The 17,744-nt window shown below is 51.0% G+C and overlaps 1 protein-coding gene across 5 annotated transcripts in view; it reads left to right on the top strand.

Moving 5' to 3' along the window:
• NTM (neurotrimin) overlaps positions 1 to 17,744 on the top strand; it is a 940,417-nt gene that overhangs the window by 739,491 nt on the left and 183,182 nt on the right. For all 5 annotated transcript variants that reach the window (XM_053659469.1, XM_053659468.1, XM_053659471.1 and 2 more), the window contains one exon: positions 14,162 to 14,394. In XM_053659469.1, the coding sequence (XP_053515444.1) occupies positions 14,162 to 14,394 (233 nt within the window). The remainder of the gene's footprint in view (positions 1 to 14,161; positions 14,395 to 17,744) is intronic.

The following is a 17,744-nucleotide window of genomic DNA, read 5'->3' as shown; positions in this document are numbered from 1 at the left end:
CTCTTATTTTGCTGGGTAATTAACAAAAACAGTTTTGTAAAACGTGTGCTGCATGCTCCCTCCTCCTGAGCCACCTCCTGCGGAGTGTGACCCGGGGCTTGGTGACTTCCAGGAGGGCGCTCACCCAGACTGCCCATGCAGGCCCTTAGGGCCCTTGGCGTCCTGACACAAGTGACTGTGGAGAACAGCTCGGGGGATGCAGGTGTCTGGGTTGTGCCTGAGGCTCGCGATTGTCTCCGAGATACCTGGTTTAGGAGGGATGCCTGCCTGCTGCAGCGCCCCTCACTGCAAGCACAGCGATAATGGGTGGGGCGCCATGGTACCCAGGACACACCTCAGGGACCACAAACACAAAGACAAAGAAAATACACCAGCCCCACTTTGTCCATTGCCCTGTGGCCTGGGAAGTGATGTGCCCGAGGTGTGTGGGTGCTGTGGAAGGACAGAAGTCTGCACAGCTGCGGCAGGGTGGAGGACAATGTGGAAGGAGGCGTGTGTGGGTGAGAAAGTGGGAGAGGTGCTCTGGACAGAGGGGCCTGCATGGGGACTGGCTTGGAGGCAGGGAGAGGACGCCACCTGAGAAAACTGCAGACACTGGCAGCGACATGGCCCCTGTGCAGGGCGATGGGGCTCGGGAAGGCCCGGGAATCCTGGTGGGTTATTCCAAAAGGTATGAGCTTCGTCCTGAAGGCTGTGGCAGCTCCTGGAGGGTTCTGCATGAATGAGTCTCTAACAGATTGCTAGAGAGGTCCTTCCAGCAGAGAGAGAGGTGGGCACTGAGGGTTAAATACAGAGGGAAGAGGCAGCTGGAGGGGCTCGCTGCAGGGGCAGACCAGCCTGGCGAGGTGAGACTGGATTCTCTTAGTGCCCGCCCCCAGTGTCTCGAGTTTAGAAGGTGGGTCATTGGAGTGACATTAGGGAAGAATTTGAGCTTGTTGAATGAAAAAAAGAGCAGGGACTAGTGTATGCAGAGAAAGAGCTACCTCTGCTCCAGCCCAACTAGCATTGCATCCTACGAAGGCCAGTTTATTGAGGATATCACCAAAGGTACCGAGAGTTTCTGTGAAGGACTGAGATGATTATTTGCCCCTCGCTGGTCAAAGGAAATCACTCAGGAGGAGCAGCTGGTGCAGCCCCCTCACTGAGGACCGACTCCCTGGCTGACATGTTGCACCTGCAGACCCACTGCACCCCCCTCTCCATCTCCGCCCGCACCCACCCTCACCCCTCAGGGCCAGGGTCGCTCTGTCTGCCAGCATTGGGTGCAGGTCTTAAGGGGTTCCTGCCTTAGGTTCAGGGCTGGGCATTGTACTTTCAGGGTTAACCTCGAGCCACTTCCTCCCTGTACAGTGTTTGCTAGTAAACTGCCTGTGTAGGTCCCCTGCTTTCTTTCATTTAAGTAGCTGTTATCTTCTTTGTATCACAAGATCCTAAAATATAGGATCTTGGAGAGAATATGGAGTATGTTTTGTTCTGAAGAGCAAGCACTGCATCTCCACAGGCATAGAAGCACAATAAGTAAAGGTTTGATGTTCAGCAAGGTGAGGTAGACATGTATGCACTCACATAATAGTTACTTGAAAACAATTCTGGTTGGTAAACCTTAACACCTCCCTACTCCTGTGGAGTCCTTTGTACTCTCCCCTGAAAGACTGACGCTGACCCTTAGGAAAACCATAAGAATTGAGCGAGCAGACGTTTTTCTGCATTTGACACATACACAAACTGAGACACGCAAAGTCTAGGGACCCAGGCTTGTCACAGCAGACTCGATGGTAAAACGAGGACCCAGCTAGCTCACCTCTGTGAAAATCAGCCCAGAACCTCTAGGCATGGCTGCTGCTTCTCTTAAATAGGAGGATGCAAGCTGAGGTTTGTGTCAGATAAAATACAGTAATGCATAGCAGCTTCCAGATGGTAGAGATCTTGTTAAATTCTGAGTAATGCCCAGTGCATGGTCACTTTTTCGGGATGTTCATGACAGAATCTCTCATAGAATCCACTCACCCCAGAAAACACTATTATGTTTCTCAGGTTAAGGGAATCAGAAGATGCTAATTCTCATCCTGAGGCTTTCTTGAACTAAATAGCTACATAGCCATAGGCTTATCAGTGAAGTGGCTGCATTGACTTAACTTTCCTAAACTCCTTATCTGTAAGTCAGTAGGTTTTCAATGCACTGAATTTATACTCAGGTTTAAAGGTCTCAGCCAAAGCACTTCTACCAGACCCCCCTGGCTTCTGACACCAGTGTCCCCAAGCACTGCTCTGTTTTCGGTACGACACCCCACAGTGACCTCTCATAAGAGACCTCATGGTTCATCGAAGTCTGCTTGTTCTTGCCTCTCTTCTGCGTGAGCCAAACATCTGTCTGTCTTGTCATTTTCTGTACTGCACTGCATTGCTCAAGTATTAATGCAATACATGGCATAGAGTAGGTGCTCCAAAAACATTTGCCAGGTAAATTAATAATTCAGTAAACCTACTCCTACACACCTGAGTTCATTCATATCTTTTGAGACAACAACTGGACGTGAAGTGCAGATAAGGAGAAGAAGGATGGGCCCGACACCATAGGCTCCGAGTCAGCGGAGGGTTATGAAATGAGCCTGAAGAATGGGTAGGAGTCCGGGAGCCACAGCGCTCCCTTCTCCCAGTCCCGCCCGTCAGCACGGTTTCAGCTGATCAGGTCTCCACGAGACAACATCAGTTTAGTCATTGGATTGTGTGAATAAGAGCCACCATCTCCTGGAAGGGAAACTCATTCTGAGAAGGGGAACCTCAGCGTTTACACGGTTCCTGGCAGCGACTGGCTCCCCACCTACTTTGCTCCCAAATGTGATTTCATCACGCCATTCAGCACTCCCGCTCCCCTTAACCAGCAGCAGCCCATTGCTGCCGATGAGAGCCACTGCTCAGCGTGGCAGTTGGGCCCTCTGCAAGCTGACTATCGTCTTCCTTCTTATGCTGTCCCCTCTGCGTCCCCAGAGTCTCTACCTCTGTCACACCAGACCATAAGCATACCCCCATCTCCATAGACACATATTTGGACTGCATTTTCTTCCTGTAAGCCACACCCTCTCCCCTTTTCTCTATGTATGCACATGTGTTTTGCTTTTATTATGAACTCGAGGCTCACTTCCTCCACAAGATTTCCAATCCCCATGCTCCCCCCCCCCAAACTCCTGAACTCTTCACCAGAGGATTCTTTAAGGACACATGCCTGGCTAGGTCGTATTCCCCTTGGTGTCAGTGTCCCTGGATGTCCCCAGCCCTCTCTGCTCTTCTTGGCCAGGCTCTGCTCAGCCCCATCTCGTTTCCTGTGTCCCGAGCCCAGCCCGCCATTCTGCCCCTCTGCAGAAGCCTGACTGCACAGCCGTGAGCATTTTTCTGTCACCCACTCTTTGCAGCCTCCGAAGCTTCTCACGCTCCCATTCCTTAAAGATTCCCCTTTCTAATCCCCAAATGTTTGTGATTATTACCAATCACACTGTCCTCATTCCTGATGCCCAGAGGCAGGCCCTGGGACTTGAATTTGTTCAAAAGTAGCTTATGAAGGAGAAACCACAAGGAGTGGGGTGGGCAGCAGGGCAGGGAGGGACAGGAAGCCAAGCAGAGGCTTGATTTCAGGCAGGTGTCACCAGGGTGAGATCCAGGCAGGTCCAGAGGGCGGGTTTCCACGCTGCCATTGTCGGCAGCTACCCACTGCCCTGGGGGACACACCCGGCTCTCTGCCAGTGAGTGACATGATGGGGCTCCCACAGCCTAAAAGCGGGCTTCCCAGGAGTGTGGCATTTAGAAGCAGAGATGCACAGAAACCTGAGGAGCAGCACAGGGATAGTAAAAGGGGCCCAGGGGACCGGACAGACACTAACAACTGCAATGTCCATGAAGGTGGGGACATTAATACAGACCAAAGGCCTGGGACCCAGACCTGGCTTCCAGCCACCCTTCGGAGTGGGTTTTCCAGCTCCACATTTCAGTCTCCCACCTTTGTACATTCCCACCTGTAGCCTGGTCTAATGTGAGCCCCAGGACCCTGTCCTCTAGGGCAGGGGACCCCAACCCTTGGGCCGTGGATCGGTAGTGGTCCATGCCTGTGAGGAAGCAGGCTGCACAACAGGAGGTGAGCTTGAATGCAATGCGCTTGTATCACCCTGAAACCATGCCCCTCCACCTCGGTCCATGGAAAAATTGTCTGCCACAGAACTGGTCCCTGGTGCCAAAAAGGTTGGGGACTGCTGCCCTAGGGCTTTGTCAGCAATGGAGGCAGAGTATTAGGTGTGTCCTTCCCTTAGGTGACCGCACCCGGGAGACTGTTTTCTAGATCTCTCTTTCTGGCCCAGCAAAGGTGCTTTTAGGGGCTTTTCCAAGCCCATAGTCCATGAGACAGAGGCAGCTGGTAGGCTGTCAGTTGCCCTCCACCCTCCACATGGGCCCCTCCCAGTGGCCGCTCTGTATTGTGATGGAGAAGGTGAGGAAACCTGAGAGGGCTGCCCCTGTCAGCAGACCTCCTTAACCACAAACAGGTTGGAGACCTGGATCTCCCCTGAGAGGGAGCTCTTCAAACAACCAGCTGTCGGGGGGACAGAAGAAGAAATCTGAGAGGAAACATGCAAAAGGTGGAGGAAGGCCTGGGATCTGCACAGGCCCCCCAGGGAGGGAGGCAGGTCCTTCCCCTGGGAGTGTTTATCTTTCTGGGGGATACATCCCGCCCCCTGAGGTATCGCATCACAGAGATTAACTATCAGGAGAACTCCAATTACCTCTTCTGCACTTAATTATTCTTATGCTTCCTTATAACGAGCGCCAGTTCCCGAGGCCCTGGGGACCCCTCTCCCCACAGGCCAGCAGAGGAGGGGCAATGGGAAGGGCCGTGCAGCTGCTCCAGCTGCATCTGTGTTGGTTCCGTGATCCTAGCGCTTCCTTCCAGCCTCTCAGATGGCAGGCATGGCACTTTGTCACTGGGCAGCTGCTTCCCTGGGAGGACACTGGCCACTTGCCCCTGTCTCTAACTACTGCGCGGGCCCTGGGCAGTCATTTCAGGCAGAGTGGCACCACCAAGGGCCGATGGCATGTGGCTGAGCCAGGTAGTGAGAACAGTGGGAAGGTCCCTGGGCCCCAGGAGCCTGCCCTGTCACTGGGGAGTTCTGGCTCTACCAGGCTGTTCCTCCTTCCAGGGCACTGAGGGGGTTGGGTGGACTGGGCTGTGTCTCCCAAGGACAGGAGGGAACCTCTATGGTTTTCAATCGGAATGCTTCCATTTGACCTCTCTGTCCCTGAGTATGGGGCCAGGTGTGTCACAGTATCTGTGGTGAGAACCAGAGCGGAAGCCACCGGCTGGGAGCTGGACTTCACACCCCATGCAAGTGAGACACCCGCTGCACTTGGGCAGGGCTATGGGGTCCATCTCCTGGGCCGCCAGGCTCTCCCCACGTCAGTGGTGTTCAAGTCCTAAACACAGGCAGTCCTTTAGAGAGGACAGAGTGGCCTGGGCCTGGGGGTGGCGTGGAAACTGTTTTTCAACCAGGTGTTGGTGTTGGAACGGACCCCAGAGGTGTGTGGGGCCTGGGCGACGCACCTGCTGGCCTCCCTGAGGCGCAAGCCTGGCACACACTCGTTCTCGACCACCCGAGCGCCTGGCCTGGGCAGAGCTTCCAAAACCCTTCATGCAGGCACAACACATCCTTCATCCTGGTTTTCCTGAGCGAGTCCCGCACTTCCAAGTGTAATTGTGAACTGTGTCTGGCTCAGACAACAATTAGCAGTGGCCCCCGCCCCTGGCAACTAATGGCCTCCAGGCTGGATCTAACTTCTCCAGGATGAAGCCCCACCTCAGGTATGGGCTTCACATGGTCCAGCTGGTGAGAACAGAATGAGAGACAAAAAAGAGAAGAGAGAAAGGTTGTAGACAGAACATTTGCTGGAATCCCATTTCTTCTCCCAGCCCATGCCTGCCAGGGAGAGGCCGTCTCCCCCTCCACGAGGGAAGAAAGGGACAAGCTTTTGTGCCTTTTACAACCATCCATAATTTTTTGAGTGACTGTTGGTAAGTTCTCCATTTTGGTTATCTGGTCCTTCTTGTGTCCAGGATGAAGTAAAGTCTTTTACGTGGCGCATGGCACTACCCAGAATCACCAGGGTTCCTGGAGGAGGAGATGGTATGCTCAGTTGGGTAATTTGAGGAGAGTTGAGATTAATAAAATGGATATTTACAAAGCCGTAGCTCAAACTCAGATAAATCGCAGGGTGTAGTCAGGACCAGGGCTGGCACAGGGGGCATTTTTAACACCTGCAGGTCTGAAGGGGTAAAGGGAGGAGGCCTCAGCTCCAACCAGAGGGGGAGGGTTGTGTGGACAGGGCCTCAGGCTGGCAGCTGTGGACTTGGAGAGAGGGTTGTAGGCGGCCTGTGGCAGACCCTCCTTCTCCACCTCATCTCCTGCCACTGCACCTCCGCATCCCGCCCTCTCTGCTGGACAGGGCTGGGAGCTGGAGGACTGGGAGCCTGGTGACCAGACCCCATGCAGTTCAGGTCAGTCTGCAGTGGATCATGGCGACGCAGACTGTACTCACTCACTGGCTTCATCTCTTGTGACTTTCCTCCTCTCCCAAAGCCTTGTTCACAGACCAGAGTCCCATCCTTCTGCAAACACTCCAGGATGTTTTCTCAGCTTCATGGTGGTGCTTTGCCCCTGTTCTTCCCTCACCTGACATGTCCTGTCCTGCCCTCTGCTATTTAGCAAGCTCCTTCCAACCTAAACGGACTCCTAAATTCTTCCAAGATCCACATTGCCCCGGAAGTCACCAACAGTCCTTGGCATCCAGAAGCGCGTCATAGTACACACTTCCTGCCCTCCCGGAGCGCCGCCCATCATGAGAAGATGCAGTGTGAACAAGCCGCTGTCAGTGCACCCCAGGTGGAAGCAGGTCTGGAGAACATTTACGGAGGCTCAAGAATGTTTGCAGAAAAACGGTAGTTGAGATACAAAATAGTATGTAAAGGAGTATTGATAGAGAAATAGGGATTAGCCTAACAAATAGTAAGGAAGAACATTCCAAGTAAAGTGAGTCACTGAATTCCAAGACCGCACAGAGTGTACAGGTCCCAGTGAGCAGAAGTTCGATAGGCTAGACACTCGTCCTGCCCGAAGTGGAGTGGGGTGGAAGGCCATTCGCTGGAGCCCAAGGTCAAATGGCAGGTGACAACCAAGGTGAATTCTCACTGAGCTCTCTCTCAGCACTTCTGAGCTTTCTCCCCTAGGAAATGTTGGTCTCTACAAAGGGGTTCCAGAGACCCTTGTCTGTGTTTGGATGGTTTTTAATATGTTAGGGAAAAAGTGGAAAGATAAGCCTCCAGGTCGCCTGGCTTTGGCACCTAGGGAAAACACGAAGGCTCTATCTGTTCTGTCTGTGGTCGTGAGACACAGTCGGGAGGCCTCTCTGCCCAGATCATCCTGCGTCCAGAGTCCTCCCTCGCCACATAGGTGTAACACGCAGTTATTGAATAAAGAAATGGCTGTGGGAGCCCTGGTGACAAATGTGATGTGACCTATTGAGCAGTCTCCAGCCTCCTTCAGCATGTGAATTAGTATTGGGTTTTTGTCACCAGGACACATCAAAATCCTGTGCTTTCATTTTAGCAAAGTCATGGCCCACCTAACTCAGCAGAGTTTGTTTTTTTGATTATGCACCTTTGACTCAGACGGGAAGGACACATGGGCAGGTGTACTTATGGAGAACCCTGCTCAGAGGGCCACCAAGCCAAGCCTTTTTGTCATATCCAAGAGAGTAGGGACGTGAAGGGGATGTCTCTGCTCTTCTGATGCCCACAATGAGCAGAGGGAGCGGTGTGCACTTGCGTTTGTAAATTCGGGGCATGCAGAGTAGACAGCCTCAGAGCCGGGGCCTGCACTGCCCACAGGCCCCAGGGCCATTGCCTTCTCAGGGGGTGGGGAAAGCGGAGATTTTAATCAAGGGTAATCGGTGGGCAGATATTTAGTGAGTGCTAACTTTGTACTCAGTACAACGTTGTGTAGGGGCACGAAAGGAAAAGAAGGCGTGGCCCTGCCTTCTGAGAACTTGTCATCTACTCAGCGGTGCCACCTGTGTGCACACCTGAGCTGGGAAAGCAGTTGTGTAACGGATTGTGCACTCAGACTGTTTGCTGGGAGTCCACTGCATACAGAGCAACGTTATCTACGTGAATCGTTCCCTATAATCTTCTCATTAACCCCAAGCAAGAGGACAAGTTACTGCCATCACAGATGAGTTAAATAACTCCTAGTGAAGTGAGAAGGCTGGGGGAGAGGCCGCGAGAAGAGAGTCGGGACTTGGATTCCCACAGTCTGGCTAGGGAGCCTGTTCTCTTTCCTCTTCCCTGCCCTCCTTCAGGCGCCAGCCGCTGCCGGATGTGGGGACTTTGAGCGCAGCACCTGCTGTCACCCGGGCCCTTCACCTGTATTAAGAGCCCCAGGTATGATCGGCCTGGCCAGAAGGCAGTTTGGTGTTTTTCTGTGTAACCCAAGGTCTTTCTATAAATATCCATACGATTTTAGATGCCAGTAGGGTCAAAATGAGCACCCCCAGTAGTGAAGGCTTCTCCTCCGATAGAGTTATGGTGCAGTGATGTCTGGATTTTTGGCAGGCCGGTGATGAAGCAGTCTGCTGTGCCCGTTTGTTGGTTTCCCCCAGAAGCAGATCTGGAAGATGCACCTGCCAACTCCATGAGCCGGGTGTTGGTATTTCCGAACCATCCGCTTGGTAATGTTTCTCTGTGAAGCTTGAGGGGAGGGCTGGGCACAAGCCAGACGCTCAGAGGCACCAGGCTTAGGGGCAGCTGGAACATTTCTGAGCGATCAGAGGAGATTGTGACCAGGTGCTGTGAAGGGTGGAAGCACTTATTTCACTGTAGTCTCCAGCCTGGCTTGAGATGTGTTGCTTTTCAAAAGCAGTTAAAGGACCGTTTGATGGAAGGAATGGTTGGATTTCCCACTGCCCGGATGCATTACAGTCCTCAGACCTTCAGGCAGGTGTGATTAAGAAAGACCAAGCTTGGAGTTTTTCCCTCTTTCTTCAGTAACCTTTCTCTTTATTTCAACACATTTTTGTCTTCAGAAGAGTCCAAGCAACTTTGGCTCTATTTTTTTCAATTTCCAGTGCCTCTCTCTCTCCATCTCACTTTCATCTCCTCCCAAACCCCAAATAACTCGAGGTCCTGTGCCCCCGTTCTCCTGGTTTTATCTCTGCAGCACTCATCCTGGGCTTGCGTACACATTGTTTGCTCTCCCTCCCTGTGAAAATACAGTGAGTGTGGTAAAGCCACTATTCCTCAGCCAGAGATCGAGCACAGAGAGGGCTGCATTTTTGGCGCTGGCACAGTCAGTGCAGCTGCAGACAGTTGCAGGTGTGGCAGCCCTCTCTACCCTGTGCCGTACTCAGGTGCAGGGTCCGGTGCCGGCACATGTGGCTGGTCCTCCCTGGTCAGTTACAGAGGTTTTCAGTCATCAAAGAAAGTTCATGGACTGATGATCCATGCAGGCTGGATATCTTTGATAATCTGTTTAAATATAGCAGGCCTATTTTCTTTAAGAAGAAACTTGTCCAAGAACAGGAACAGAGTACAGACAGACACACAGACTGAGAAGGGCCTTGTGGCTCAGCAGTAGGATAGTAAAGAGAATCCCTCCCAGGCTCTGAGTGTCTGTGTGGATTTGCCAGGATTTGCAGAGGCTGGGTCCTGGGCTGTCCCTGGGGGCTCACCCAGGAGGCGTGAGAGGCAACCCTTGCGGAAACACAGAAGGCTGGGGGCCATCTCCTGGAGGTGGAGCACGAAGTGACTGAGGGTGGCACTGAGGCTGGAGCAGGGAAGCTTCCCAGGTGAGGGGTGTTTAGCATCTGGGGAGTTGGGAGTTCCAGACCTAAATCCAGAGCCCTGAGTGTGCAGTGGTTGTTTCTCTGTTTTTTGTTTTTTTATCTTGGCTTTATTTTATTTATTTGTTTGTTTGTTTGTTTGTTTGTTTTGCCTATGCAGCAGGATGGGCAGAGAGGAAGCTCAGGGTGGGAGCTTCTTATGTCTCAGGATTGTGGGGGAAAAGGTGAAAGATTTTCAAGGTCTGGGCAGGGCCCTTGCAACCCATTCTCTCTCTCCATTTCCCTTCCTGCCAGCCTCACACTGAGCTGGGACCAGTTTCCTGACAAGAGGCGGCAGCTCCCACCACACTGCCCTGGGGTAGTCAGGGAGAGCTGAGTTCTCAGCTTTCCTTGCTCCCCGTGAATCACCTTCCTGCGGGAGATGCAGCCCCATGGTGCGATGCAGGAGTGCTTTGGTAGGACTGGGTTCAGGGCAGTGTCTGCGTGAAAGGGATCCTGTTGACTGAACCCCCACCCCGGTCTTCTACCCCAACCAACCACAGCGTTAGCCCTGGCTGAGACAGCAATTATGCTCATTCTGCCCCCCCCCCTTTTTTTTAAGCCTGGGAGAATTGTCTCCTCTGCATTGTTGTTGAAACTCGATAAATGATATGGATAGATGGGGGCAGGTATGAGGAGGCGACAGGAGCTGGCGGCCAAGTTCCCTTGGTGATCCATCTCTACAGAAGCCAGCGTTAATGCCGTGGAGACTCAGCAAGACTGATCTCTGGCAGTGACAGTGTGGACGTCTACACATGACCTTGGATGTGCCCAAACCACAGCTGAAGCTATGCCAACGTTTCAGTGTAGTATATCACAGGAGCCGCCCAACTGTGCTGAAAGTCGGCTGCCTTTGGAGCATTCGTGTATTTGCAAATGAATGTCTTTGGCCTTGGTAATGCTGTTTCCATACCAGTCAATTCCCAGTAATTAGACACAAGGAAGCCCAGGACAGTCCTGTGTTCAGCGGGAGGCTGTGCGATGTCCCCACTGTGGACATCAGAAACAATGACTCAGGCAGTTTATAGAGGTTGGTGAGCAACATTTCCTGCCTCGTGGCCATTCACCTGGTATCTGGGCAAAGTTTCAGCAGTTGGAGGGAAAAATAACTGGGGCTCTGCCTCCTACAACAAAGTGGTCATAAAAAACTTCTGTCCTGTAAAGTAATGGAAAACTGTTTCAAACAAGAGTCATTTCTTCATGCCCATTCTCTCTGCTGCTCTCCTTTTACCAGAAACCAGATTTCTAAATTAATGGTTTTTAAGGTGCGGTCACCAGTACAGGTCAGGGTCAGTCACCTGTGTTCACCGAGCATGCGGGCCATTCCGATGAATGTGCATTTAAATGTTATGGAGCCTGTGGGAGATCTGATAAGGACACCAAAGACCACTGAATCCAAGGGAAAAAGAATAACACCTCTGCTTCTGAATCCTGGTTCTGTGGCTTAATATTGGTGTGATCTTAATCAATTTGGTTATTTCCTAGTCTCAGGGAAGCCCATTTCTAAACTGGCAATGATAAGTGAACTCAATTAATTTTTTGAGATCATAAAATAGTGTATGTGATAGGTGTGCTTGATATAGTAATAGTACATAGTAAAGTGCATTCAATAAACATTAGCCATGAATATGAGTTTCACCAACTTCTCTGGTTGAATCCAAGTAGAATTTAGGGCAGGAACCACCTTTAAGGTCATTAATACAAATAACATCCCAGGTCCATTACTAGCAAAGCAAGTGGTGGAGTATGTTGTACTTAAGGGATTTGAAGCCACTGTGGTTCCAAACCCACATTTTAGGCGTGACAGCCGAGAGGAGAGAAGCAGAGCCAAGGTGACAGGAGAAGCACCTGATACGCCGCATCTTCCCACACCTGCAGGGGAGGTACATCTTCCCTGCCCCTGTCACCTTGGCTCTGCTTCTCTGCCTCTGCACGCTCTCTGAGTATGTGCTGAGTATGGCCAGCACAGCCAAGAGGAAGGCTCGGAGTACACCGCAGACCAGCCCACACTTCATGTACATCTGGTTACCTAGGCATCTTATTAAAATGCCGTTCCAGCTCATTACTTCTGCAGTGAAGCCTGAAATTCTGCATGTCTAACGAGCGTCCCATTGATGCTGATCTGATGGTTTTCTGACTACACTTTTATAGAGTGAGGTCCTTACTCAGTGCTTCTCAAACCTTAATGTGTGCACTATTCCCCTCTTGCTTTATGCTAGCTACTACAGGAATGGTCCAGGGGCCATCAGCACGCACATCCCCGGGAGATAACTGAAAATGCAGACTCTCAGGCCCCTCCCCAGACCTACCAAATCAGAATGCGCATTTTACTAATTTCTTAAGTAGATACATAAGCACGATGAAGTCTGAGATCCACTCGAATGGTGTCCTGCATTCAGTAGGACCCCACCCCTGGTTAAATGCTCCGCCATCCTCATCTTTAATCCTTAATAGTTCTTGACCCAAGGGCTCTGCCTTTTCATTTTGCACCAAGTCCCACAAATTAGGCAGCTGGTATGGGGACCCGTCACTCTGCACCGGTGTTTTCCATGCTCTGGTGTGTACATGACCTAACTGGGGTATTATTAGGAGTTTCATATTTTGGGGGTTCCCAAAGATTCTGAGTCAGTAGGAAAAGAGAAACTGTAACAAACCCCTCATTTGCTTCTGATGCAAACAGCCCACGCCCACTTACAGACATACTCCCCTGATTGTTTCCTGGGTAGGTTTTCTAGCACCTGCATGCTGTGTTGTTCTGAAAACAGCGAGCAGCAGAGACCCTGCTGGACACCTGAGCCGAGACCTTTCTGGTCGAGCAGTTTTCTCCACAGGAGCTCTCAGCAAGGCTCCTCACCTGCGCCCAGGGGTCCCCGCGGCGATCGGGTGACATTTACACAAGTGCGTGCGGAAAGGAGGCAGGGTACAGGATATCTCCTCTTGAGAGGGACCACCTAGGGAAGCTGGTGTGCTCAGCAGCAGCTCCCAGGCTTTCCATGGTCACAGACATTTTGAGAATTCTGTGGAAGCCATCGTCCCTCCCCACTGAAAAATACCCCTTTGCACCCCAAGGAGCACACGAGGCCAGGAGTTAGGCGTCTGACCTCACTTCTAAGCTCTTTAACTGGGGGCAGGCCGCCGGACAATCCCAGACCCCAGAGTCCTGATCTGTAAAGGGGAGACGGTCATTGATGTCACAGCTTTATTGCAAGAATCAAATGAGACGGTGCGCATGGTAAAATACTTTTCTACAGTGTGAAAGAATATATAAATTGGAGGCACAACTGTACATACCGCGCTGCACTGCTATTTCCAGCATCAGAGCTGAGATCAGGGCACGGCATTTGCGAATCCAGCCTGAAGCTGCGGAACATACTCGGTGCGCCGAGAGCAGGAAATGAATACAGACGGATAGATGTGATGAGGGCTTGGCGAGAGGAGCTGGGAAATTTGAAAGTGTAGGAAAAGAGAAAGGAGCTTCAACATTTTAGGAACTCCAGATGCAAAAGTAAAAGAAAGAACATCTATTTTTACATGTGCAACCGCTTTTGAGATTTTGGAAAATGTGTCTAGTCTCTCAATAATCGAACATTTCTGCCCTTGAATATAATGAAGATCAGTAGCAATGGCAGTGGCTCGTATTTAGTTTTGACTTCAGAAGCCTTCTGTCAGAATTTGCTATTCTGAGATAAGAAAAAAATGTTTAGTAGCTGAAATTTGGGTCTCTGATCTAGCACATATTATCTGTGTGACTTGGGGAAATATTTAGTTTCTCTGTTCTTTAATTGGTTTTATCAGTGGAACCTCCCTCTTGGGTTGTTGTAAGTACTGAACAACTTTGTACATCTAAAACACCTAGAAAGCAATCTAAGGGATTAGCATCTCCCACATGAGAGACGTTCTTGAGCAAAGAGGGGCTGGTTGTGTGGAAGGGCCCAAAAGTGCTGGGTGTGGAAGATGCCTCGGGGTTGTGACTACAGGTGTTTAGGACCATTGCAGGGAGCCGTGCTCAGGTGGTTTCAGGGCAAGACCCAGAGTCTGGGATATCCAATGTGCTAAGGCTGTCATCCCATAAGACTTCTGCCACCAAATTCCAGCCAGTGCCATCCATGACAAAGCAAATAGAGGACATTTCTGTATGTATACTGGGGGCAGGGGTTGAAGACAAGGCATAAAAACTCCTTCTGCCTTGCCAGGGACCCCCCCCTCCGATGGCTCCCACTGTCCTGACTTGCCCATCTGGCCTTCCCTCCAGGTGCACGATCGACAACCGGGTCACCCGGGTGGCCTGGCTGAACCGCAGCACCATCCTCTACGCTGGGAATGACAAGTGGTGCCTGGACCCACGAGTGGTTCTCCTGAGCTACACCCAAACCCAGTACAGCATCGAGATCCAAAACGTGGATGTGTATGACGAGGGCCCGTATACCTGCTCTGTGCAGACGGACAACCACCCCAAGACCTCGCGGGTCCACCTCATCGTGCAAGGTAGGTGGTGCCGGGCAGGGCGGTCCGGGTGGCGGCTGAGAAAGCCTGCAGTAAACTCTCTGTGATCCTCAACAGGAACGGGTTCTGTTTGTTCCATCAGCCAGGACAACTTGCTAATTGTCATTTTGCCATCAGATGCCAAATTTTCAAATAATTTTCCCATTGAATAGGACTAAGACTTTTTTTTTGCTTTTGTTCCAGTAATATATTTTCTCAGAAAATTATCTTCTAATTATTGCTTTGCTTGGCTTTTTTCTCCTCTAATTTTCTTCCAGGTTCCAATTCTAAGCTCACTTTATTTTAAGACCAGCACTGTAGGTCTGGCACGGTACACCTGCACCCCCTCCCAGGGCCTGCAGAGAAAGCACAGCCCCACACAGATGCTCCGAGCACCTGCTGGGACGCATCCTGCACACCACCTGCACCGCTGCCTGCCTCCTCCACCCCTCTCACCTCCCAGCCCTGGGCCTCCTCCACCCCACCACACCCCCGCTGCCTGTGTCTGATTCTCTGTGGTTCGGTTGCGCCCCTCAGCCCCAGCTTTTCAGAACTGTATATTTGTTCTCTTTTTGCATCTCTCTTGGCTGTGCTCTCCCCATGTGTCCCAGACCCTGGGAATGGCGCTTACCTTCCCCATGAAGCAGAGCTGGTCCCGGGGCAATCACGCGGGCAGATCCCGCGTCAGAACCCCAGATGACTGCTTTTTGGCCGGAGCCTTTGATCAAGTGCCTGGCGGAGCCTCAGGGTTTCCTTCTGTGCAATGGAGTCAGTGCTGTGAGGAGCCGTGGTGAGGATTACGGTCGACAGGGACTGGTGTGTGCAGTACTTAGGAGAGGGCCTGGCACATATAGATGTCAAGTGTTAGCTACTTCAAAAACACTGTTGCTATTTTTTAACATTCTTACCAGAGGATACGGAGGGTATGTCTTTTATTTATTTGAGAAAGACACAGAATGAGAGCGAGAGCGAGAGCGAGAGAGAGAGAGAGAGAGAGAGAGACCGATGTGAGAAAGAAACACTGATCAGTTGCCTCCCATACAGGCCCCCACTGGGGATCGAACCCACAACCTGTATTTGGTGTATGGGACAACACCCCAGTGAAATGAGCCACCTGCCCAGGGCCAGCGTTGTTATTTAACTCTTTAACATATCTTTCACAATGGACTTAATACTGTGTGTTTTTATCTCAGGTGCCCAAGCCCTGCGCCGTGCCGGCCCACTCTGCAGGTCCCTTCCTCCTGCTAACTGTACACCTCTCTTCCCAAGGCTCCCCCAGCTGGCCCCTCCTCTCAGTGTGTCCAAGGAGGCAGTCGGGGGTCTTGGTTCAAATGACAAGGGCAGGGAGGTGGCTGGAGAAGGCAGGGGCAGATGGGCTGGTGGAGTGAGGGCAGATCCAGCTGTGAGGGGACGGGCAGGGGTGCGGCTGGGACCATGGGTGTGGACTGTGACCCACGAGAAGAAGCCTCGGCTGCAGTGAGAGAGCGTGGACCCTGACTCTGGTCAGGGAGGAGGCGGGGGCACGCTGGAGCCCCTCATGTTGTGTCAAAGCCTGGTCATACTAAGTTGTTTTAATTTTTTCTTTTTGGAAAGATTTTATTTATTTATTTTTACAGAGAGGGGAAGGGAGGGAGGGAAAGAGGGAGAGAAACATCAGTGTGAGAGAGAAACATCCAAGGTTGCCTCTCATACGCACCCTGACTGGGGACGGAACCCGCAGCCCAAGCATGCGCCCTGGCCAGGAATTGAATCAGCGACCTTGCCCTTTGCAGGGTGATGCCAAACCCACTGAGCCATGTAGGCCAGGGCTACTTTTTTTCTTATTCTGTATTTCCAAAAGGACGTTATGATGGTTTTTTTCTTCTATCGGTTGTATAAATGAGTATTTTTCAAACTGCCTGTTGCAAACAGCACTTTTTAAAAGGAATAGAATCGCGTAGATGGTATCAGAGTGTATTGAAAACAGCAAAGTAGGTATTATTACATAAAATTTTGTGTCATTGAAAGTTTGTAATGGAAAATATGTTTTTTTTTATCATGGATAGTCGGCCAGAAAGGCTTGAGAATGACTGTTCCGTGAGGTGCTTCCCTGAATGCTCCAGCAGCAACATTTCCGACCTACACGGGGCAGTGCCTCCGAAACCAGCCCCCAGGGTCCCGCCCCCAGCCCCGCCCCACACACGGCAGCTGAGAGCAGAACACCAAGTGATGACGGGGACACCAGGACATGCTAGTACAGACGTTTGCTTCAGGAATCAGGCCTGTATAGAATCAGTAAATGGAAGGAACCTTGAAAGATTTTGAAGCCTCCTTAAAAACAAGACCACATTTTTATAATTTTTTTAAGCCCACACTCTCCTGCCCTAAGCACCTGGTGAGTGCCTTGTATGAAGTGAACTTTTAGTGAATGCTTATTGAATCCAGTGGCTGGAGTTATGGCCCAGAGGCCTTATACAGGCTCAGAGAGAGAAGGCTGGGTGTGTGTGGGGGTGGGGAGGTGGGGGGGGGCGAGGGTCTGCATCAATTTTCGCTCATGTCCAAGATAATGGAAAATGTCTAATCCCCAGCTCAGCGTTTCCATCCGTGAGTTGGCTAGGTGCCCTCTTAGCATGACACACCACCTCAAGTATTGGAATCTCATCTCGGGCTAATTTTCGAATGCTGATGGGTGTATTGATCTGGAGACAAGCCGGGTTAAAAAAGGCACTGGTCTTGTACATAGACTCAGCCCCGGCTAATCCGCTGTCGATATGCCCGGCCTGAGCATTATTGACACTTTAATGAATAGAGGACCAGAGTTTTTCAGAGCCAACCTGTCCCCCCTCTTAAAAGCAATCAGACAAACTAAACACAGCCGGGCTCCCCTGTTTCTGTGTTGGAAAGAGGATACATCACCATCCAGGATTTAAAAAGTATATGTATTTATCTTGGGATCATTTACTGTACTGAACATCAAGCCTAATTCCCCCAGTAGAAGCTGACTGTCTGAGTTTTGTCGAAGTCGCTGTTTAACCCCAAGCTGAATGCTGCTGGAATGAAAGTCAGGCACAGCTGGTTTTCACAATGGCATTGCGATCATTAAACACACACATACAGTAACAGCAGAAGAAAACACTCCACTGATATTCTGCCTATGAGTATGTGTATTTATGTATATGTAGGCAGCTTTATATATAAATAAACCCACACAGAAGGAAGGTAATGCATTTTTACAGCATCACACAAGCTGCTGAAGGCCGGGGATTGTGTTTCTTTCTCCTTACTATCAAACACACCTTCTGTCCCACTAGTTCTTGGTGCTGGAGTTTCTCTGTGTGATTCAGTAGGTACATTTCTTGCTTACAGCCAGGATG

Source organism: Artibeus jamaicensis, unplaced genomic scaffold (assembly GCF_021234435.1).
Source record: "Artibeus jamaicensis isolate MK-2021 breed Jamaican fruit bat unplaced genomic scaffold, CSHL_Jam_final scaffold_660, whole genome shotgun sequence".
Lineage (NCBI taxonomy): Eukaryota > Metazoa > Chordata > Mammalia > Chiroptera > Phyllostomidae > Artibeus > Artibeus jamaicensis.
This window is presented reverse-complemented; position numbering and strand designations above follow the sequence as displayed.